This window comes from Felis catus, chromosome E1, assembly GCF_018350175.1.
Source record: "Felis catus isolate Fca126 chromosome E1, F.catus_Fca126_mat1.0, whole genome shotgun sequence".
Taxonomy (NCBI): domain Eukaryota; kingdom Metazoa; phylum Chordata; class Mammalia; order Carnivora; family Felidae; genus Felis; species Felis catus.
In genome coordinates this window covers 59,384,373-59,405,455 of record NC_058381.1, presented here as the reverse complement: position 1 = coordinate 59,405,455, position 21,083 = coordinate 59,384,373, and the positions used below count along the sequence as shown (strand labels likewise).

At 61.6% G+C, this 21,083-nt stretch overlaps 2 protein-coding genes across 7 annotated transcripts in view; one reads left to right on the top strand and one right to left on the bottom strand.

The window, feature by feature from the left end:
• Nucleotides 1-31: 31 nt before the first annotated feature.
• On the top strand, nucleotides 32-7,777 carry SGSH (N-sulfoglucosamine sulfohydrolase). The gene is made up of 8 exons (XM_023244262.2): nucleotides 32-166; nucleotides 1,272-1,432; nucleotides 3,250-3,355; nucleotides 3,601-3,751; nucleotides 4,046-4,202; nucleotides 4,553-4,634; nucleotides 5,388-5,591; nucleotides 6,335-7,777. The coding sequence occupies exons 1-8, from the start codon at nucleotides 70-72 to the stop codon at nucleotides 6,892-6,894; spliced, it is 1,518 nt and encodes a 505-aa protein (XP_023100030.1). The 5' UTR covers nucleotides 32-69; the 3' UTR covers nucleotides 6,895-7,777.
• CARD14 (caspase recruitment domain family member 14) overlaps nucleotides 7,730-21,083 on the bottom strand; it is a 35,929-nt gene continuing 22,575 nt past the window's right edge. For 4 of the 6 annotated variants that reach the window (XM_045044014.1, XM_045044013.1, XM_023244261.2 and 1 more), the window contains 13 exons: nucleotides 20,456-20,563; nucleotides 19,843-19,985; nucleotides 19,610-19,704; nucleotides 18,270-18,327; nucleotides 17,860-18,052; nucleotides 15,284-15,410; nucleotides 14,744-14,981; nucleotides 13,875-13,926; nucleotides 13,083-13,197; nucleotides 12,342-12,515; nucleotides 10,254-10,375; nucleotides 9,451-9,566; nucleotides 7,730-8,930 (listed from right to left, as the gene is read on the bottom strand). In XM_045044014.1, coding sequence (XP_044899949.1) covers nucleotides 8,723-8,930; nucleotides 9,451-9,566; nucleotides 10,254-10,375; nucleotides 12,342-12,515; nucleotides 13,083-13,197; nucleotides 13,875-13,926; nucleotides 14,744-14,981; nucleotides 15,284-15,410; nucleotides 17,860-18,052; nucleotides 18,270-18,327; nucleotides 19,610-19,704; nucleotides 19,843-19,985; nucleotides 20,456-20,563 — 1,749 coding nt within the window. In that variant the 3' untranslated portion in view covers nucleotides 7,730-8,722. Of the gene's footprint in view, nucleotides 9,814-10,253; nucleotides 10,376-12,341; nucleotides 12,516-13,082; nucleotides 13,198-13,874; nucleotides 13,927-14,743; nucleotides 14,982-15,283; nucleotides 15,411-17,859; nucleotides 18,053-18,269; nucleotides 18,328-19,609; nucleotides 19,705-19,842; nucleotides 19,986-20,455; nucleotides 20,564-21,083 lie in introns of all 6 variants that reach the window. The other 2 variants (XM_045044016.1, XM_045044017.1) reach the window with 2 other exon arrangements.

Genomic DNA, 21,083 nt, shown 5'->3' with positions numbered 1-21,083 from the left:
ACCTCCGGGGCGGGGTCTGTGCCACGTGACCGCGGGCGGGGGTGGGGCGGCGGGCCGGGAGCCGCCGCCATGCGCCGTCGGGGGCCGGCCTGCTGGGTGCTGCTGCTGGCCCTGGGGCTCTGCCGCGTGCCCGGGGCGCGCCCCCGGAACGTGCTGCTGATCCTCGGTGAGTGCGCCCCTGCGCCCCTCGCCAGCGAGCCCCGCAGCCCTCCCCGTGTGCCCTCTCTGCTGCCCCGGACTCTTCGCGCTCGGCTCCTCGGGGAGGGAGGCAGGGGCGGCCTCGCCCACCGTGGGCTCCGCAGGGGTCGGGCCGGCGTCCAGCGCCCCACTCCTGCCGCTGGCCCTGACCCTGCACCGCGACGCGTGCCCACAGCAGCCAGGGCCAGCCCTGCGGGCCCCCAGCTCGGGCAGCTGGGTGGCCTTCCAGAGCTCGGTGGTCCACAGCCCCCAGAGGGGATGCGGTGGAGGAAGGAGCTGGGGTCCAAGTCCCCAGAGACGCGACTGGGGGCCGGCCGGGGTGGGGGGTGGGGGGTTCATCTCCTCCCCAGCGGGGAAACCCTGTAAGTTTGCCCTTCCCTTTTCAGACCCGGGAGCGCTGTGGCTCAGCTCTCCTCCTGGCTGAGCGGCGCAGCCCCCCCCCCCCCCGCCCCCCAGCTGCCCTCTCCCCTTACCCCGTCCCCTCCCAGATATCCCAAGTTCTTCTAGCGCTCTGCTTTTCACGAGACTTGGTGACCAGAGCGGGGTTGTCACAAGACAACCCTGTTCTTTCCTCTTTTGAGGTCTGAGGCTCTGCCAGATTCACTCTTTCTGATTAAGTTTGTGGTCTCCAACCCGCCCTTCCGCTGATTGTAACATCCAGCTGCTCTCCTCTGGGGGCTCCCATCCGCTCCTCCCTGCTGGGGACACTGGTGCAGAAACCACAGCTCCTGCTGGGTCTGCGGAGCCCCGGGGCTGCCCAGCCACACCCACTCGCTAACACTCGACCTGAGTATTCCGTCTGGGGTGTCGTGCCTGCCTGGGTACCAGTCCCACCCCGTATCAGGCCACCGGAGTTTCATGCCTGTCTGCTGCCGCTCGCCCAGTTCTTGTGCGTGCCTGGTGGCATTCCCACTCAGGTGGCACGCCTGCCCAGATACAATGCCCACTTGGGTCCTGCCGCCTGGGGGTCACGCGTGCCTGGGCACCAGGGGCCCAGGCCACCACAGCAGGACTGCGGGTCTCCCTCAGTCCTGAGTCCAGCCCCCCGTGGCCTCTGCCTCTGCCTTCCTCAGCGGACGATGGGGGCTTCGAGAGTGGCACCTACAACAACAGTGCCATCGCCACCCCTCACCTGGATGCCCTGGCCCGCCGCAGCCTGGTCTTCCGCAATGCCTTCACCTCCGTCAGCAGCTGCTCTCCCAGCCGCGCCAGTCTGCTCACTGGCCTGCCCCAGGTGAGGGCAGCAGGGGTGTGGGAGGAGGGCTCTCGACACCGACACCGAGAGCCCCTCCCTGACCTCCCCTGGGGATGGGCCCACCCTCTTCTCCCCACTCCCAGCCAAGCGGGTTCGAGTATGGGCTAAAGGGCGCCCTCTCCGCTGCTCTGTGTGACCGTGACCAAATCACGTACCCGTGAACCTCAGCCTTCTTACCTGTGAAATGGGGTCTTGAGAACACCTTGTTCCTGGGATTCTTACGGGATTGGCCAAGCTCATACTTTATATGGAAAGCGCATAGCCAGGTGCCTGGCACGGGGTTGTCCGGGGTTAACTCCTGTCACACTGTTATCCCAGGAGCTTGAGTGATGGTAGGAGCTACCACATAAACATTTACTCTGTATTGTGGGTGCTAGAATATGTGTAGTGCAAAACTTATCATTTTGATTCTTTCTTAAAATATTTTTTAAGTGCTTTTTCATTTATTTTTGAGAGCACCCCCATGCAAGGCTGTGAGGGAGGGGCAGAGAGAGAGGGAAGGAGACATAGCGGGCTCTATGCTGACAGTGCAGCGCCCAACGCGGGGCTCGAACTCCTGAACCGGGAGAGCGTGATCTGAGCCAAAGTCAGGAACTTAACTGACTGAGCCACCCAGGCGCCCTCGTTGCAGTCACTTTTTTTTTAAGTGCGTGACTGAGCGACATCAGATACGCTCACGTTATCGCGCGGCGTTCCTGCTGTCTACCCCCGGAACTTAATCGTGTTCCCAAACCGAAGCTCTGTGCCCGCTGACTCCCTGCGCCCCTCCCGGTCCCTGGTACCTTCTATTCTATTCGTCTCAGTGCATGCGATTGCTACAGTGTTTGTCCTGTGGGCACTGGCTGATGTCACCGAGCGTAGTGGCCTCGCGGGAACGTCGTAGCAGACGTCAGGATGTCCTTCCTTGTGGCCAAAACACCGTGTGAGGTTCCGTCACGCGGGTCTGGCACACGTTGCTTACCTGTTCAACCGCCGATGGATGCCGAGGTTGCTTCTACTCCTGACTGTCGTGAATAACGCCGCTGTGAACTCGGGTGCACGAGTACTTACTCCCGATGTGTTACCCCGAGACACCATCTTCCGGGGAGCCGGTGTGCTCTGTGCGTCCCCATTGGAGAGACCAAGGCCATGTGTAAGCGGCCCATGTGTGGCCACTACCCAGACGCCTCCTGGAAGGTTAATCAGGCAGCTGTGAGCTGCACTCCCGTCTGGGCCGTAGGAATGTGGAGAGCACTGTTCCGGCTTGTCTTACGTCTTTCCAGTCTCAGTTTGTAACGTGTGCGACTGTTTTTTTTTTACGCTGTAAAAAATCCAGTTAATCGGGGCGCCCGGGTGGCTCAGTGGGTTAAGCGTCCGCCTTTGGCTCAGGTCATGATCTCACGGTTTGTGGATTCGAGCCCCACATCAGGCTCCACACTGACGGCACAGGGTCTGCTTGTGATCCCCTCCCCCCTTTCTCTCTGCGTTTCTCCTATTCGTGCTCTCTCTCTCTCTAAATAAGCTTAAAAAAAATCCAGTTAACAGCAGTTTGCAGCCGTGGCATGTGCTCGCAACGAAAAAGCTGGAAAACCCAGGTAGACAAAAAAGAAGGAAATAAAAGCCACCCCTTGGGGCACATCTCCGGCGTGCTGTTTCCCCTGCTGACGTCCTACGGTAGGGGCCAGACGGAGAGGCCGTGGAACTCTCCCTGGGTGCCGGCCGCCCGAGCCGAAAGGGGGCCCCCGGAGGGCCTGGCGACGAGCCATGGGGAGAGCTGGGGCAGGTGGGGCCCCGCGTCACGCGCGTCTCTGCCGCAGCATCAGAACGGGATGTACGGCTTGCATCAGGACGTCCACCACTTCAACTCCTTCGACAAGGTGCAGAGTCTGCCGCGGCTGCTCGGCCAGGCCGGCATTCGCACAGGTGAGCGGCTTCCTGCCACAACGGGGACCGGACAGGCCCCCTCGGGCGAGCCCCGTGTCGCCTGCTCTGAACACCCGAGGTCCTCGGCCTTTCCCCTGAGCCCTGGCTCCATGAGGACAAGGGCCCGGGCTGACCCCCTAGAGGCCACACCAGGGCAGGGCTTTGGGGGGGGGGGTGGTGCAGAAGGGAGCGGAGGGGGACGGGATACCTCAGGGGCTCTGGAAGGCCCGTGTCCCCACCTCCAGGCATCATTGGGAAGAAGCACGTGGGGCCCGAGCCGGTGTACCCGTTTGACTTCGCCTACACGGAGGAGAACGGCTCTGTCCTCCAGGTAGGACGCAACATCACCAGAATTAAGCTGCTCGTCCGGAAATTCCTGCGGACTCAGGATGACAGGTGCGCGGAGGCCCCCAACCCCTTACCACCCACCCCCTCGGCCAGATGCACATCCCAGAGTCTTTAGTTGGGATTCTTGGAGACCCCAGGTGGAGGAGCGGGGGAGGGGGAGAAAGTTCCAGATACTCAAGTCAGTCTGGTCAGAGGAAGAGGAGAGGGGACGCTTTCAGTTACAGAGGAGGGGAGGGTCCCGAGGGGTGTTCCCGCCTAAAGAATGGGGCTCCGCAGAGTAGAAAGCCAGGTGGCATGTCAACCAGCTGACCTCAAGACTCAAGCCCCTCCCCCCCCGGGCAGGCCCTTCTTCCTGTACGTCGCCTTCCACGACCCCCACCGCTGTGGGCACTCCCAGCCCCAGTACGGGACCTTCTGTGAGAAGTTTGGCAACGGGGACAGCGGCATGGGGCGGATCCCAGACTGGACCCCCCAGGCCTACGACCCACAGGACGTGGTGGTAGGACAGCCCCCCGCCGTGTCTCCAAGACGCTCGCTTACCCTTCTTCCGCCTCGTAAATCGGGGGGGGGGGGGGGGGGGGCGGGGCTTGGCAGCCTGGGCCCCCGGGCGTGTGACGTTAGCACATTCAACAAGAGGCCCACTGGATCCGGTTCCCGTCTGCGCGGCCGGCAAACAAGTGTTAACGTGTCTAGAAGCAGGGACATTCTGGGCCCCACCGTTCACCGTGGAGCAGGATTTCGGGCCCTGGGAGGGGGGCTGGCCCTCATCTACCGCCGTTCAAGGACTGGCCACCCCTTCCCCCGGCCTCCGTGCTCTAACCCTGGCTTTGCCCTCACCTGCTCCCCCAGGTGCCCTACTTCGTCCCCGACACTCCCGCAGCCCGAGCTGACCTAGCCGCCCAGTATACCACCATCGGCCGCATGGACCAAGGTGGGTTCCAGGAGCCCGGACGGCGGTGTGCTGCAGCTTGTACCCCGTCCTGGACCAGAGGTCTGAAGTCGTGGCAGCAGGGCCGTGTCCCCTGCAGCCTCTGGGGCACAGGACAGTCCTCCTGCCTCCTCCAGCGTCTGGTGGCCCCAGGTGTCCCTTGGCTCGTGGCCGCACCCTTCCAGTCTCTGCCCTGGCCTCACATAGCCTCGTGCATCTTGGCTGTGTCTCTCCTTATAAGGACCCTCGTCGTAGGTTCTAGGGCCCACCTGGATGATCACTTGAAGATCCGTGACGGTGACATCTGTAAAGTGCCCTTAACTAAATGAGGTCACGTTCACAGGTTCTGGCGGGTTTGTTTCCCTTCGCGGGGACCGCCGTTCAGCCACTACAGAAAGTTGGAACCTTTATCGTTCGGTGCCATTAGTGGGTGGTGACCTGGGAAGGGGGAAAGTGTGGAGGGACTCCTGTCTTCCGGCCGTCGCCCCGTACGGTCCCTGCTACCCACACGGGGCAGGCATGAGATTCCAGAAAACAAACCGGCCGTGCGGGTGCCACGGATGTGCTGAGGGATGGCCGGCGTCCCCGGCCCCCTCCAGGACAGGGTGCTGGGTGAGGGGCCGGGGCGGTGGCCAGGGGAGGGGGGCGGACAGCAGAGGTCCAACAGGTGGACGGAGGAATGTGTGAGTGCCCGCACACCCCCGCCCCTCCATGCCCGTCTGTGGCTGAGCTCTGCTGTCCCCTCCGCACCCCCAGGGGTGGGACTCGTGCTCCAGGAGCTGCATGAAGCAGGTGTCCTGAATGACACCCTGGTGATCTTCACGTCCGACAACGGGATCCCCTTCCCCAGTGGCAGGACCAACCTGTACTGGCCGGGCACTGCTGAACCCTTGCTGGTGTCGTCCCCGGAGCACACGAAACGCTGGGGCCAGGTCAGCGAGGCCTACGTGAGCCTCCTAGGTATGGCTCCACGGCTCACAAGGGGGGGGGGGGGAGGGGAAGGGGGCAAATTTAGTGGTACCACCGTGTCCAGAGAGCGCTCTACACCCGCTATCTTACGTGGTTCCCACACCACCTGGGCAGAGAAGGGAGGGCCACCCCGTTCTGTAAGTGCAGATGGGGATCAGGGAGGTAAGGTGAGTTGCCCAAGGGCACACAGCTTGTGAGCATCAAGATAGGATTCTAGCCTCGGTCTCGCTGCCCCTGAGACTGTTGCTTTTTCCCTGCGTGAGTGTCAGAGCCCCCTGGAGTGCTAGGGAACGTCCACGTGGTGTGCACGTGGACATCCCCAGAGTGTCTGAGAATTTGCATTGCTGATGCCGGGGAAGCTGACTTTGAGGGGCCAGGGCAGCTTGGGGCCCACATCGCCCTTTGGCCCCAAAGCACAAGTTCAGTAGCGCTGTGGCCACGGCACAGGACAAGAACAGATGAGGCCCTCCGAGGGGGCTTCCTTAAGGACCTGAGAGATTTTACCAGGAGCCCCAGTATTGCCAAGTTGGAGCCTCTCATTAAGCCATCGAAGGCGTCACGTCCTAGAGGTTTGGGGCCACAGTGGCAGGTTGGACCCAGCGCGGCTCCCTGGTGGCGATCTGGTGTGCAGGGGGGCCCAGCAGCGTTCCAGAAAGGCTTGGATCGAGCCCTTCCGTGGTGGGGGCTCTCGTGCCCCGGAGGGCCGACGTGCCGAGACCCCGCCTCCTTTGCAGACCTCACGCCCACCATCTTGGATTGGTTCTCCGTCCCTTACCCGAGCTACGCCATCTTTGGCTCGAAGACCGTCCGGCTCACCGGCCGGTCCCTCCTGCCGGCGCTGGAGGCAGAGCCCCTCTGGAGCACCGTCTTTGGCAGCCAGAGCCACCACGAGGTCACCATGGCCTACCCCATGCGCTCCGTGCACCACCGGGGCTTCCGCCTGGTGCACAACCTGAACTTCAGGATGCCCTTTCCCATCGACCAGGACTTCTACGTGTCGCCCACCTTTCAGGACCTCCTGAATCGCACCGTGGCCGGCCAGCCCACGGGCTGGTACAAGGACCTCCGTCACTACTACTACCGGGACCGTTGGGAGCTCTACGACCGCAGCCAGGACCCCCACGAGACCCGGAACCTGGCCGCTGATCCACGCTATGCCCAGGTTCTGGACCTGCTCCAGACCCAGCTGGCCAAGTGGCAGTGGGAGACCCACGACCCCTGGGTGTGTGCTCCCGATGGTGTCCTGGAGGAGAGGCTCTCTCCCCAGTGCCGGCCGCTCCACAATGAGCTGTGAGGGTCGCCCGGGGGACGTGGGAGGCCTCCCCGCGCCCGGTCCCCACCTTTCCAGCTGAGGCGGAGGGAGGGGCAGCGACCCTCCCGTCTGAGCAGGGCTCTCCCTGATGCTGGGGTCGTTGCTGCCACTGCGTGGAGGGGGGAGTGGTGGGGCCTGTGCCCGGCTCCTTCCTCCGCCCGTGGGAGTGGGGACGCGGTCGTCCCGGTGTCCGAGTCATGTCTCAGCGCAGGACTTGCAGGAAGGGGGGCTTGTTTCCTGGGTTCGGCTGGGGACCTGCCAAGAGAAGGCGCTGGGACCTGGGGCTCGAGACCTTCATTCTTCGGAGCCCACAGACGTCCCCGCGCCCTTCACCCGGGAGGAGCTGGGCCTCCGTGTGTCCCGCGGGTGGCGGCGGCCCCAAACCGCACTGTATGTGGGAACCCAGTGTCTGGCTCGTGTCAATCCCTGGCCTGGAAAACTCTTCGAACAACCCTTGAGCGTGTTTTGCGTCCTTCGCCTTGCCCCACGGTCAAGTTCCCGACCCTGGCGGGGTTTCCGCCAGGCTGCTGATCCGTGGCAGGCTTCCCGGGTGCCGAGTTTCGTTCTGTGGTCTGTTTGGGCAGAGTTCATCCTTTCTGAATGTCCAAGCACGAAGGCCCCATGCTGTGGCTTGGGTTAGTTCTGTCCGGCTCGACACCCGTGCTGCTGCTCGTAGCTGCCCCGGACCTGCCCAGCTTCCACCTGCTCAACCTGGAAAGACCCAGAAAGCAGGGGCTTTTTCCCTTGAGTGGTGGGCTCCTGCCTTCCTCCCCTCCCCTGCCAACCTCATCCTGGCGGCGTAGGGACAGAGCCATGGTCCAGGGCACCGGAAAAGCTTTATTTCAGTAAAATACATAGAAGTTCATTTTCTGACCTCGTTCGCGATAATGGCGGTCTGAGTTCTAGAGCAACCGCCCGAGGCACTCAGACTCAGGGCCGCTGCTGCCAGAACTCCATTCAGTCTGTGACCGCGGGCGGCAAGGCCGGGTGGTGAGGGGACCCCAGAGGTCCCTGCCCAAGCCACGCCCAAATGTCTCCTGAGCTCTGGAGGTGGAGTAAAGGTGCTTTACTCTGGAGAAGGAGCTGGTGGGGGGGAGGTACCCAGTTAGAGGGGGGCAGTTCCCAGGCTCAGGGGGAGCCCAGATGGCGTTCGTGCAATGTGTCTGTGGAAGGCTTCTCGAGGACCCCCCACGGGTCCCCCGAAACCGCCAGGCACCGCTGAAAATACTGTTTCCATCACTGGGAAACTAGGCTTCCCAGCACATACACACATCTCTCTAAATTGGAGTTACTGAGGCACCTGTCTGCCATCGGGAGCTGAGAAAGTCAGGATGACGTTACAAGAGGGGTTGTGTCTCTGCTCTGGGCAGGGATGGGAGTGACCGTGGGGGTCATCAGGGCCACCAGCTTGCGGCCACCGTGGCTTTGGAACAAGCCCTTTGGCACATTGAGTTGCAAAGGGAAGTACAGTGATTCGGGTCCGACAGGTGGTTTTCTGGACATCTGGGGCCTCCGGCTCTGGGAAGGCTCGGGAGACGCCCCCACTGCGGAAATGTTCTCGGGGCGTCTGGTTCCAGACCACGCGGAGCCTTGGAGGAGGAGGAGATGGTCCGAATGCCCACTGTCCCCTGCATGTAGTTCAAGGCCAGACCCTGGTGAGAGAGGGGAGCCCGGAGAGCTGGGCTTGTTTGGTGAGCACCCCCAGGGCTGTGCCTGAGAGGCCCTGAGCTCAACGCACAGGGCCACGTTGTCAGGGACTCCTGTGGGGACTCAGAGGTCCCCACAATTTCTGCAGGGGACTCCGGGGGCGTCAGCGGGGGCTCTTCTCTGTCCACACAACCTTCTTCTGCTCGTCCGCGATGGCCAAGCGGACACAGCCGAGCAGGGTTTCCAGGTCACTCCAGCCATCGGGGGCCAGGCTGCTGTACAGACAGGGCACTTCGTCCAGCTCGCCCTCCTCCTGCCTGCCCGCCTCCAGGAGCTGCCGCTCCGAGGTGTTGAGCCGCTGCAGGGCCTTCCTGCACGGGCCGGACACGGGGAGGGGGTACCCCTCAGCGAGAGCTGCGTGCGGCGGCCCAGCGCGGAGCCCCAGGAAGCCGACCGCCGGCGCGGAATGCCAGGGGACCAGCACACGGGCCACACGGCACAAATGCCCTGCCCCGCTTTGGGGGTCCGAGCGCCTCGTAAGGAAGATAGGAGTCAGGCCCCGGACGACGCTGCACGGGTGTGGGGCGCGGGGTCCAGTTTACAACCTCAGCTGACAAGTGGTAAGGGGGCAACAGGACGTCTGGGTTTGTCCCCAGCCACACCCCAAGTAACGGTGTTCAGCTCCTGTCCTCACCCGGCGCAGCTGGACCGTGAGCTGCTCGTACCCCGGCGAACACGCGGCCTTAGTCAAGGCGGGTGCCAGGCCTCCCTCACCGTCAGGGCTGCTCCCAGGGGGGAGGCTGCAGGTGCTTGTCCCAGACCCCAGGCCGCGCCCCGGAGGCACGTGACGCCAGGCTCAGCCCCACCGCCAGCCCTCGGGGTCCCACCTACTTGAGTTTCTTGGCCGCCTTCTCGTTGACGGAGATGTGGACGATGATGGGGAAGATCTCCGACCTGTGGAGGGCACGGACGCCGTCCAGCCGGACGTCCAGGAGGGCGTGGGTGTTCTGCAGGGGACAGGGGAGACGGCTCAAGGTCCTCGGCCTCAGAGGCAGCGAGAGGAGCCCACACCGGGGAGGGGCGCTGGGGAGAGAAGCCGGGGGCGCCCTGTTGGGTGCGAGGGCACTTGCTGAACCATTTCACGTCTGTCCGTTTGGTGTTTCATCGGCCGAATCTAGGAACCGTGAGTCGTTGGGGTCGCGGGAGACTTTGTAGGGGGCCGGAACCCTCCCGGTCGGAAGGCCCCGTCAGCCTCTGTGGGCGGGGGTTGGGAAGGGGGGGCATCTGCCTCTGGCTCACAGCTGGGCCTGCCCGTCTCACGTCCACATAAAACCGCACGGTTCACGGTGAGCTGCTTTCCGTGTATTCGTTTGAGCCTTAAATCAGTATGGAGGCTTATCTCCATTTTATTCCTCATTTTAACAAATATTATTCAGATTTCCTGTGCCGAGGAATCCGGCTCAGGGAAGTTAACAGATCCCAGATGGCGGAGACGGGGCTCGGTCTTTCCGCACTACGCCCTCCGCACGCTGAGCCAGAGATCAGCTGAGCACCAGCACGGGGCGTCCCTAGCCTGCAGGCTGGCCACCAGCGTCCCTCCGATCTCAGCGTCAGTCCTTCCTGCCCTGTCCCACCACCATCCTCCGGAGATGGGTCCCCAAACCCCCAGAGCAGCTCCCGGCCTCGCCCATTACCTTCTCCATGAGGGACTCAATGGCCCTGCGGGTCACCCAGTAGCGGCCACCGGGTGCCTCCTTCTCCTGGATGATGTCCCCCCTCTGGCTGGAGGCATCGTATTCCTCCTGGCTCAAGTACTCTGAAGGTGACAGTGGACGGGGACATCAGGCACCCAGCTCTGTGAGGTCCTGAGCACTCTCACCCTCGCGGACCCCCCCCCAGCTCTGGGGAACCCTCTGCCTAGGGTGTCGTCCGTGTACCCCTGGCCCTGCTCTTCACGCTCAAAGGAGTCTGTGCCCTGCACGCGCACCTTCGACCATCAGTCACGTGCTCTGCCAGTGCCCCGACGTGGGTGCACAGATGGACAGAAGGGAGGGAGGAAGGGTGCGGATAAACCCCTCTCCCACACCCTCAAGATCCAAACGTGAATGTCCAGCTTGTCACCCCTAGGAATCCCTTAGAGCCCACAGGTCAGGGCTGTGGGGCCCCCAAGCGAGACCTGGCGATGTCCGGACGCATTTTGGGCCGTCACGGCTCAGGGGGAGGGGGCGCTACTGGCATCTGGTGGGTGGAGGCCAGGGACGGGCCCCAGCACAGAGAGTGAGGCCGCCCCAGCCCGCTGTCGGTGCCCGGGCGGAGACCCCTTGCCCTGAACGAACCAGTCAAGACACCCCCACTTGTCCACTCTCGGTCCTGACGCCCATTCTCCGGAGTCCGAGCCGCACCCCCAGAGCGTCCCCACGGTCACGGCGACCCCGGCTCACGGACAGCTCCTCTCCCCGGGCCTCGCCGCCCGAACGTTGCCCACACACTTGCGGCCCGGTGCCCTCTGTGAGCTCCAGGGGTAGTGCAGAGCCAAGGCCTCCCGCAGCCATCAGCCAGCGGCGAGCGGATGAACGAAAACTCGCACAAAGCCCGCGTCCCGCTGTCCAACCGTCGCAACCTTCTTTTCTGCGGTGCAGATGCTCAGACCCTGTCCCCTGGGATCTGGCAGTCCAGATGGCCGGGGTCTCTCGGGGACCCTCCACCGAGCAGCTCTGGAGGTGAGCAGGCGGGTGGAGCCCTCCGCTGGTCCCGCCCCGGTTCCGTACAACCCTATCTGCGAGCAGCGACTGCGCTGGATTGAACAGCATCCCCCCTAAATGCGTGGGCACCTGGAACCTCGGGCTGTGACTTTATTTGGAAATAGGGTCTTTGCAGATGTGATTAGTTATGATGAGGTCATCCTGGAAGAAGACAGGCCCTAAAGATTGGTTCCTTTAAATTTTTTTTTTTTAATGTTTTATTTTTGAGACAGACAGAGACAGAATGCAAGGGGGTTAGGGGCAGAGAGAGAGGGAGACACAGAATCCAAAGCAGTCTCCAGGCTCCAAGCTGTCAGCACAGAGCCCGGCACGGGGCTTGAACTCACAAGCTGTGAGATCGTGACCCGAGCCGAAGTCGGACGCTGAACCGACAGCCCCCCCAGGCGCCTCGAGACTGGTTCCTTATAAGAAGACTGTGAGGGGCGCCTGGGTTGCTCAGTTGGTTAAGCATCGACTCTTGGTTTTGGCTCAGGTCATGATCTCACCATTCGTGAGTTAGAGCCCCACGTTGGGCTCTGCGCTGACAGCCAGGAGCCTGCTTGGGATTCTCTCCCTCTCTCTCTCTCTCTCTCTCTCTCTCTCTCTTCACCCCCCACCCCTGCTCACATGCTCTCTAAATAATTAAATAAATATATAAATATATAAATAAATAAATAATAAACTAAAAAAAAAGGACTAAAGACAGACACGGAGAGGGGAGGTCACAGGACAAGGAGGCAGAAAGCGCAGTGACACAGCCACAAGCCGGGACCCCCAGGACTGCGGGCACCCCGGAAGCCAGGAAAGGAAAGGAGAACCCCACCCCTTGGAGCCTCCGGGCGGGGGGCAGCCCGGAGACACTGGATCTCCGCCTTCAGGACTGCATCACCCCGGGAGAATAAATCCCTGCTGTTCGGAGTGGCCCAATCTGTGGTCCCTTGTCACGGCAGCCCCAGGGCCTCCAGAGAAGAAGACAAGCATTCTGCCAAGGCCTCGCTCTGCCACCTGACAGACAGGCGGGGCTCCCAGGCGACAGCGTACCTGCTGGGCACTTCTTAAACCCCTGGAGGAGACACAGCTTCTCGCTCAGGATCCTGCCGACCACCCTGGGCACGAAGAGCACGGGCCGGGGCCGGCTGGGCCTGTGGGGACGCACCAGGCTGTAGGGCACCAGGGTGAAGCAGGTCTCGGCCCAGAAGCACGTGGTGGAGGGCTCTGTGGGGGAGAGGAGGCGTGAGGCTCCAGGCTGGGCTGCTCACCAGCCCCCACGGCCCAGGACGCACCGAGTCCGTCCGTGTCTGCACAGCCCGGGGTTCCTGCTGGGACACAGGCCCACGCTCGGCTCCCACCGGTGACACCCGCCTCCCACACGCCCTGCTCGGCGGCTCCTTGCACCCTTTGATTCGGGGCTCCGGTCTCTCCAGGCGCCGCTCCACAGGCCCACCGCAGGATGGAGAAACGCAGTTCCCTGCCGTCCCCACGGTCAGCCTGACCCCTGGCCCCGGGGTCCCCGCCCTTGCTGGACCCACAGCACCAGGGCTCCCCTCCCTCCGGATCCCTGGCCTTCCAGGTTGTCCTTCTGTCTTCAGCAGTCATGTTACGCACCCAAAACACTTTCCAAAAAGAGGACGACTAACTCAAGACGATCCACTTCCACTGTCTTCATCTACACGGTTTGACGGGGCCGGGGGATGTGCCGTGCTGACCTCTCTTATGACCTGCCACCCACGCCTGGCACGAGGGGGCTATCAAGGGCCCCTCGGCCCGCTCCGGCCGCCTCACCTTCCGGCCTGCTGCGCTCCGACAGGGCCCCCTCAGAGGATGAGCACACAGGGCTGGCCTTGGTTCTGTCCACGCTGACGATGCGGACCAGCTTCTGGGGTTCCCCGGAAGACTGCTGGAGGGGAGCAGAGGGACGAGCAGGTGTCCAAGCCGTCTGCACACGGCCAAACCCAGGCTGGTCCCCGGGCCACCAGGCTGTGCCCGCCGAACAGCCAGGTGGCGCAGGCCCCACACCGGAGAGTGGGAGATGAAGGGAGGCAGGAGAGGGTCCTCAGGCAGGGCATCCAGAGTGAGGCGGGAGGGGAGGGGAGGGGAGGGGAGGGGACGGGAGGGGAAGGGAGGGGAGGGGAGGGGAGGGGAGGGGAGGGGACGGGAGGGGAAGGGAGGGGAGGGGAGGGGAGGGGCCCCACAGCCCGGCCCTGCCCCAATCCCGGGACAGCTGAGGGCTCTGTGTCAGGACCTCAGAGGGAATGGGATGGGGTGGGGACGGGCAAATGGGATCAACTGGGGGCATGGCAGAGAGGGCACCCGCACGCATTAGAGAAGCTTGCGGGCTGGGTGTAGGGTGCAGACCCAGGTGACGGCCGGAGGGCCCCCCAGGGAGAGACACCCCAGGGGTTGCACCCGTGGGGTCAGCAGGCCGGCACCTGCCCCCCTTCCAGCCCACCCCAGACGGGGCCAGGGCCCTCCAGGTGCTGTGAGCCGGGAGGAGGAGGGCCGGGGAGGGGGGAGGCAGGGCCCCCATAGCAGGCGCCCGTGTCCGGGGTCCGGGTGCGGCTCTCCCCGCCTCACCTTGCGGGCGATGGTGCTCCGCTGGATCAGAGCAATGAGCAGCCGCTGAGCCCTGTGCAGAAGAGCACAGCCCTGACCCAGTGGCAAGGAGGGCTTGACGCGAAGGGGCCCCTGCCCAGCACCCCAGGGCACCCCTGTGGCCCCAGGCAGCCGCTCTCCGCTCTGGTGGCCGCTATGGTCCGCTGGGGCTTTCGAAAAAGTGCAAAGCCCCGGCCCGCCCCTGCAGCTGCCACTCGAACTGTTGTGAGTCGGAGCCCAGGCGACTCGGTGTGAGCCTGGGTCTGGGCCACGTTCCAGAACCTCGACAGCCAGGTACGGCCGACGCCCGCGCTTCGTGGACCACGCTCGGTCCAGAACACGGTTCTCCGCAGGCGTGTCGTTGCTCCCAGGGAGGCCACCCCCTGTCCAGCCGTCCCAGGACGCGGGACTTCTGTGCTCAAACCAACAAGTCCCAGACATACCAGGAGACACTGGGCCATGTCTGGAGAAGACATTTTTCATTGTCACAACTAGGGGGCAGAAGGACCACTGACATCCTGCTGTGCCCAGGCAGCCCCCCGTGACAGAGTGAGCCAGCCCCGGTGTCACGCTGGTCCTCAGTGCTCTAGAATGCTCTAGGATGAAGGCCATCCCTTCTCACAAAGAAACCTCATGTAAGCAGTAAAACTGAGGTGGCACATTGGGGGTTCCATCCACTTGGGGGCACATCTCATCACGCCTACCCTCTGCTCCTGGGCAGTGGAGGGAAGCCCGGGGAGACCACTCTTCCTTGCTGGCAGGGGGTTCGTCCACGAGAAGCCAGGCCAGGCGACCCCGGCAGCGCCCTGGCCCAACCCGGGGAGGTGTTGGGGTGCAGGACAGATGCTCACCGTGCATAGTTGGGGATGCTGCCCCTCTCGGTGCCCTTCGTGCTATAGGGGCCCACGCGGTGGGCGTGCCAGCAGCCGCGGCCCCGGAACATGGTGTCGGTGACATGCAGGATGTCGTTGCATTGCACCTGCAGCTCCCCGACCGCCCTCGCCTCCAGGGCCAGGTTGACCCGGATGTAGAAGGAGTCCCCCGAGGTAGCCACTTTGGTCTCCAGGTCCTGGACCAACTTCTTATAACCTGATCAAAGATAAGCCTGGGCTGTGATCCCACAACGAGGAAGGGTCTGGAATGTGAGAGGAAGGGAGAAGGAAGGACCCCCGCCCCCCCCCGGAGTCTTAGGAGCCATCTCGGTGCTGGAGTCCGTGGGTGGAAGATCCCCAGCCGCCCTGGGGTCGTCTGCAGACTTGGGGCACAGTATGGTCCTGGGGTGGGCGGGAGGGCTTGGCCTCGGTGCAGCCAGGGGCTCACGGACATGGGACTCAGTGGCATAAGCCTCCAGTGGTGGCCTCACGGGGTGAGTGGTGTGGGGGAGTGTGTACCCTCCACGTTGACCTTCACAGACAGGCAGCAGAAGCCATTCACCCTCCGGAGAAGTCCGACGGCCTGCTCCAGAGTTGTGTCCTCCAGGGTGGCCTTGAACGAGGGCTCCGTTGCCTCGTAATCCACCTGAGGGCAAATCACGAGTGTCGGCATCTTTTGAGCCGGATTCTGCGGTCACAGTCTGAGTACAGGGGTGTACCCTACAGAAGGACCCGCTCGCCCTTCCCAGCCATCCACACACACCCATCAGAGCCCTTGTCACCGGCCCTGTTTCAGGACATCTCGACCACACACCTTCCCGACCCGAGAGTCAACCACCGTCCCTTCTCTAGCACGCGGCTTGGCCAGCATGCGGAAGGATGAGACTAGACCACGTCCCAACACCGTACACAAATATAAACTCAAAATGGATGAAAGACCTAAACGTAAAACAGGAAGCCATCAAAAACCTCGAGGAGAAAGCAGGCAGTAACCTCTTTGACCTCAGCCGTAGCAACTTCTTACTCAACACGTCTCCGGAGGCCAGGGAAACCAAAGCAAAAACGAACTACTGGGACCTCATCAAGATAAAAAGCTTCCGCGCAGTGAAGGAAACAGTCAACAAAAGTAAAAGGCAGCCTACGGAGTGGGAGAAGACTTCTGCAAACGACATATCAGACAGAGGGTTAGTATCCAACATATGTAAAGAACTGATGTAACTCAGTACCCGAAAAACAAAAACCCAGTTGAAAAATGGGCAGAAAACACGGATAGATGTTTTCCCAAAGCAGACATCCAGATGGCCAAAAGACACATGGAAAGATGCTCGCCATCACTCCTCAACAGGGAAACACCAATCAAAACCACGATGAGATGCCACCTCACACTGTCAGAATGGCTGAAATCAACAACACAAGAAACAACACGAGTCGGCGAGGATGTGGAGAAAGGGGAACCTTCTTGCACTGCTGGTGGGAATGCAAACTCGTGCAGCCACTCTAGAGGGTCCTCAGAAAGTTACAGATAGAACTATCCTACAACCCAGCAATTGCACTGGTAGGTATTTACCCAAAGAATACAAAAATACAGATCAGAAGGGATACACGCACCCAGATGTTTACAGCAGCACTATCAACTGTAGCCAAATTATGGAAACAGCCCAAGTGTCCATCGACTGATGAAATAAAGAAGATGTGGTTTATACACACACACACACACACACACACACACACACAGAGTGGAGTATTACTCAACATCAAAACGAATGGCGTCTTGCCATTTGCAATGACATGGATGGAGCTAGAAAGTATGAGAGTAGGTGAAATATTCATAGAAAGACAATACCATACGATTTATGTGGAATTTAAGAAACAAAACCAAGGAGCAAAGGGAAAGAGAGAGAGAGACAAAAACCAAGAAACAGACTCAACTACAGAGAACACGCGGGTGGCTACAGAGGGGAGGTGGGTGAAACGGGACGGGGGTGAAGGAGGGCACCTGTGAGGAGCACCGGGTGACGGATGGAAGTGTCGAATCACTCTATTGTCCACCTGAAACTAATCTTACCCTGGATTAGTTAGCTAACCGCAATTAAAATAAAAACTTTAAATAAAGAAAGAATAAAGAAATATATTTCGAAACGTTTTTATGCTGTTAGAACCGAACTGGCCCCATTTGGATGTCAGGACCGTCTCCGCAGACGTCATAAAGGCTCCTGTCGCTTTAACCGCAATGTAGGCCGATGACTGAGGATCTTAAGGGGCGTGTTAGGGATGTGAGGAAGGGCTCTGTGTGTGTGTGTGTGTGTGTGTGTGTGTGTGTGTGTGTGTGTGCCCCTTGCACAAGATCAAAGACGAACCGCGGGGCCAGGGCTCCTGACCAAGCCGCAGCCCCCCCCCCCCTTGTCATCACTGACTCCAGGCGCTGTGCCCACCTCACCCCAGGCTCCTCCTGGGGGAACCAGCCCTCGGGAACTGGGCGACTCTTTCCTGCTTTCAGGCCACATCAACGTCACCTTCCTGCCCACTATTCACTCGATAATAATTAGTTAAGTGGGTTTTGCAGTTTAACGAATATTTTACAATTAGAAAGCTTTTTCAAATGCCCCCAGTGAACACTAACACATTAGCGTTACGTGCATTTCACTACACACACACAAAGTGGTTGGCACAGCTAACAAAGGCCCCTCGGGACGCCTGGGGGGTTCAGTCGGCTGAGCATCCGACTTCAGCTCAGGTCATGATCTCGCGGTCTGTGGGTTCGAGCCCCGCGTCGGGCTCTGGGCTGCCGGCTCGGACCCTGGAGGCTGCTTCCGATTCTGTGTCTCCCTCTCTCTCTGCTCCTCCCCCACTTGTGCTCTGTCTCTCTCTGTCTCCAAAAGAAATAAAAACATTAAAAAAAATTTTTTAAAAAAGGCCCCACCTCAGTACTGGCCTGTGGCCTCGTCACAGGACCCTGGCCTCCGAGTGAGTATAACCTCAGCCTGAGAGGGAACGTGGGCTACCCCGACAGCACGTTCTCCTCCGGCTGGAGCTGCGGCTGCTGACCCCGCTGGGGAAGATCCTGGGGGGGCTCGCGGGCCCGGTGCCACACTCACCGTCATGATCTGGGTGCCCGGGCGCAAGGCCATCTCGTCCGCCGCGGAGCCTGGGGTGACCCGGTGAATGAAGATGCCCGTGAGGTTGCCGCCAATGACACTTATCTGCTCCAGCAGCTTGTCCCCCTGGAAGGCCAGCACGGTGACCTGGTTCAGGATCTTGCGGGCCGGCCTCCTCCGCACCGGGACGCTGCTGCAGGAGAGGAGGGGACAGAGCCCACGAGCCACCGAGAGCAGGAGGTCAGGCACGGCCCTGTCCCCACCCGCCCCAGCACCTGGAATTCTCACCTCCCCTCACCCACCCAGCCACAACCCCATCCTGAGAAATGCTGTCACCTCCCAACAGTGATGGGACACGGTCCTCACTCTGCCCTGCCACCTGCTGGCCCTGGCGCCCTTCCGCCGCTCACCTGGCTGAGATGGAGAGGCCCCCGGAGGATGGCTGCAGGCTGTCACAGTCGGCAAGTTCTGGACGGAAGCAGAGGGCTCAGACACGAGCCAGGCCAGCCCCGAGGTCACCCCTCCTGGCGGAGCTTCTGCTCACCTGGGCCACCTCGCCCCCCGCCCCAACCAGAGCCTTAGCCACCACCCCCACCCCCACCCCCCACCCCCACCCCTGCTGGTCTGTCTCCTTCTGCTGAGGCGGAACCTCCCTTTCCTCTTTCCTTTCTCGCTGGTTAGAACCTGAGTTTTATCTTCCCCCAAACAGCAGTGGGGTTTGACCTACACGGTGTCCTTATGTGAGAGTTGAGTTGCCAACATTTTACAGGATAGGGCAGCTAGAGTCTGGATTTCTGGCTACATTAAAAATCAAATCTAGGGTGGGGGGGTGAGCGAAATAGGAGATGGGGGGGATGAAGGAGTGCACTTGTGATAAACACCGGGTGATTAAAATAAAAACATAAAAAAAAAAATCAGATCTGGCATAACCTTGGGCCCGCATTTCTGCAGGGACCTGCAACTCCCCACGGCGGCAACTGCCAGCACCGGCCATCAGCTGCCTGGTCAGTGACCCACAGGGAGCCCGGGACCCCGCCTGCCCCAAAGGTGTGGCTGTTCTGGACAGAGCGAGGTGCGTGCGCCCCCTGGTGGCCAACTGCGTGAACTCCAGACGGGGTGCTGAGCACCTGTTGTGTGTGTGGGGGGGGGGGTGGAGCTGGGGTGTGAGCTGGGGTGGAAAAGGTGGGGAGGCCGCCCCTGTGGGGCCCGTGGCCTGAGAAGGAGAGGAGACCAGTTAAGTCACAAATATGAAGAATAGGCCACAGGCGATGTGGGGAGGTCTCAGGTGGCAGGTGGCAGCACCCGGGGCGGGGGGGGGGGGGGGGGGGAGGAGAGATGCTCACAGCAGGTGTCTCTTCCAGGAGCAGTGGGGACTAACCCCCTTTGCCTTCCGGTATCACTTAAGCGTCCCGGGGTCAGAGCAGGGGGGGCACAGGGAGAGAACACGTGTGAATGTTGATGCCGAGCTGGACAGAAAGATGAATACAGCTCCCTCCGCTTCCAGGTGAGATAGAAAAGGACACCCAGTAACAGGGCACATCGGGGCATGGGCTTGAGTGACCAGGTGGTCTGCATTTCCCAGAGGCCTGGGGCGGGGCAGCGGTGAAGCTCGCCTCCCCTGCCCTCTGGAGAGGCACTGGGTTGTCTCACCCGCCTCCCTGAAGACCCCTGTCCTCACTTCTCCTCCTGCTCAGCTGCCCAGGAGCGGGGGGGCGCTGCAGAGGTCCAGTGGGGGGGGGGGTGCACTCACCTGCCGGGTCTACAATCTCATAATCCAGGTCTGCAGCACCTGTCTTAGCCCCCGGGGAGGGTCCCCGGTCCACCTGCAGGGTTTCTGGGAAGCTGCTGGAAAGCGTGGGAAGAAGGGTGATCGCTTGCTCCCTGACTCAGACCCAGAGCTCCCGGCACCTGCCCAGCCCTCGGCCGGGGTCCCGGTGAGCTGCCGGGGCCCGTGCCATCCGAACCCCATTGCCAGTCCCTTACCTGAAAGACCAGGGGTCGTCCCAGAAGTCCTCTGTGGCCCGCTTGCACAGGGACTGCTGACTGGGAGGCATGGGGCTGCTGGACCGGAAGCTGTCCACCAGCTCACGGCTGGATGTGGCGCTCAGGTCAGAGCAGAGCTGAGACTGGGGGGGGGGGGGACAGAGGTCGTACGGGGCTCACGCGGGGCTCACGCAGAGCAGTGGGGTCCCTAACTGTCAGGGCAGAGGAGGCGACAAGGACACAGCACAGAGCAAGGTCACACTAACTGAACACCTACTATGTGCCAGGCACCCTCTCAGCTGCTTTCCATATTTCGTGTAGCTCAGCTCTCGTAGATAAATCTATGTGGTGGGGTAGTGTTGTCCCACTTTACAAACAAAGCAGCTGAGGCCCAGAGAGGCCAACTTCCTGGCTGGTGAGGGCCACAGTGCGGAGCGAGGCACTGGAAGATAGCAGGTGCGCTGTGTGGATCTGAATGCAGCCCCCCCCCCCACCGGGTTTGCTTCACAAGTACTTCGTTAGCACCTGCGGTGTGCCAGCCAGGCCCCCTCTATCCCGGTAGGTGGGGGTGCGCCTGGCCGGGCCCCAGGAGGGGACCAGGCGGCCGCTGTACCTCGGCGAAGCTGCGGTCACTGTCATCCCGTGGACAGATGGCCAACATGCGCACGAGCCGCTGCTTCCCCTTTGGACACGGCTCCCGGGCTCCGGCTTCCTGCTCAGGCTGCCAAAGATGGGCCACAGGCTGTTCGGCACAGGAGAGTTTCCTCTTGGATGCCCTCGGGGGGGGGGGTCCCAGCAAGTCAACTCCCTCCCGTGTCCCCCTCCTGCCTCCACCTCCCACCTCTTCCCTCTGGGCACTGTTCCCTCATCACGTCCCCTCCTCCGAGCCTGGGACCCCCCCCCCACCCCTCACAGCAGGAGCTGACCACTGAGGAGAAGGAAAGCGACCAGCTTGGGGAATGGCATTTTAGGGATTATGTGTTGTTCCTTACAGGTTACACAAATAACACATGCTATACGTAGAACATCCACACTCCATCCAGAGTATCGGAGGCAAACAGAATTGATTTGAGAAGAAAAGAAAAGCCACCCATCGTCCACACTCAAAAAACAAGACCGTTAGCGTTTTGCTGTCTTTTTATATGTATATGTATTTGGAACATGGTCAATGTGGGGAGGGTGGAGGAGGAAGCAGCTGGGGCCCTGCTCAGGAAGAGGAGGGTCTCCCACGGCCTCACCAA

Excerpts from the sequence above, each read along its gene's own strand:
- SGSH (XM_023244262.2), top strand. The coding sequence starts at position 70 with ATGCGCCGTCGGGGGCCGGCCTGCTGGGTGCTGCTGCTGGCCCTGGGG. Across the intron at positions 3,752-4,045 it reads CTGCGGACTCAGGATGACAG|GCCCTTCTTCCTGTACGTCG; the intron begins GTGCGCGGAGGC and ends CCCCCCGGGCAG. Across the intron at positions 5,592-6,334 it reads GGCCTACGTGAGCCTCCTAG|ACCTCACGCCCACCATCTTG; the intron begins GTATGGCTCCAC and ends CCTCCTTTGCAG.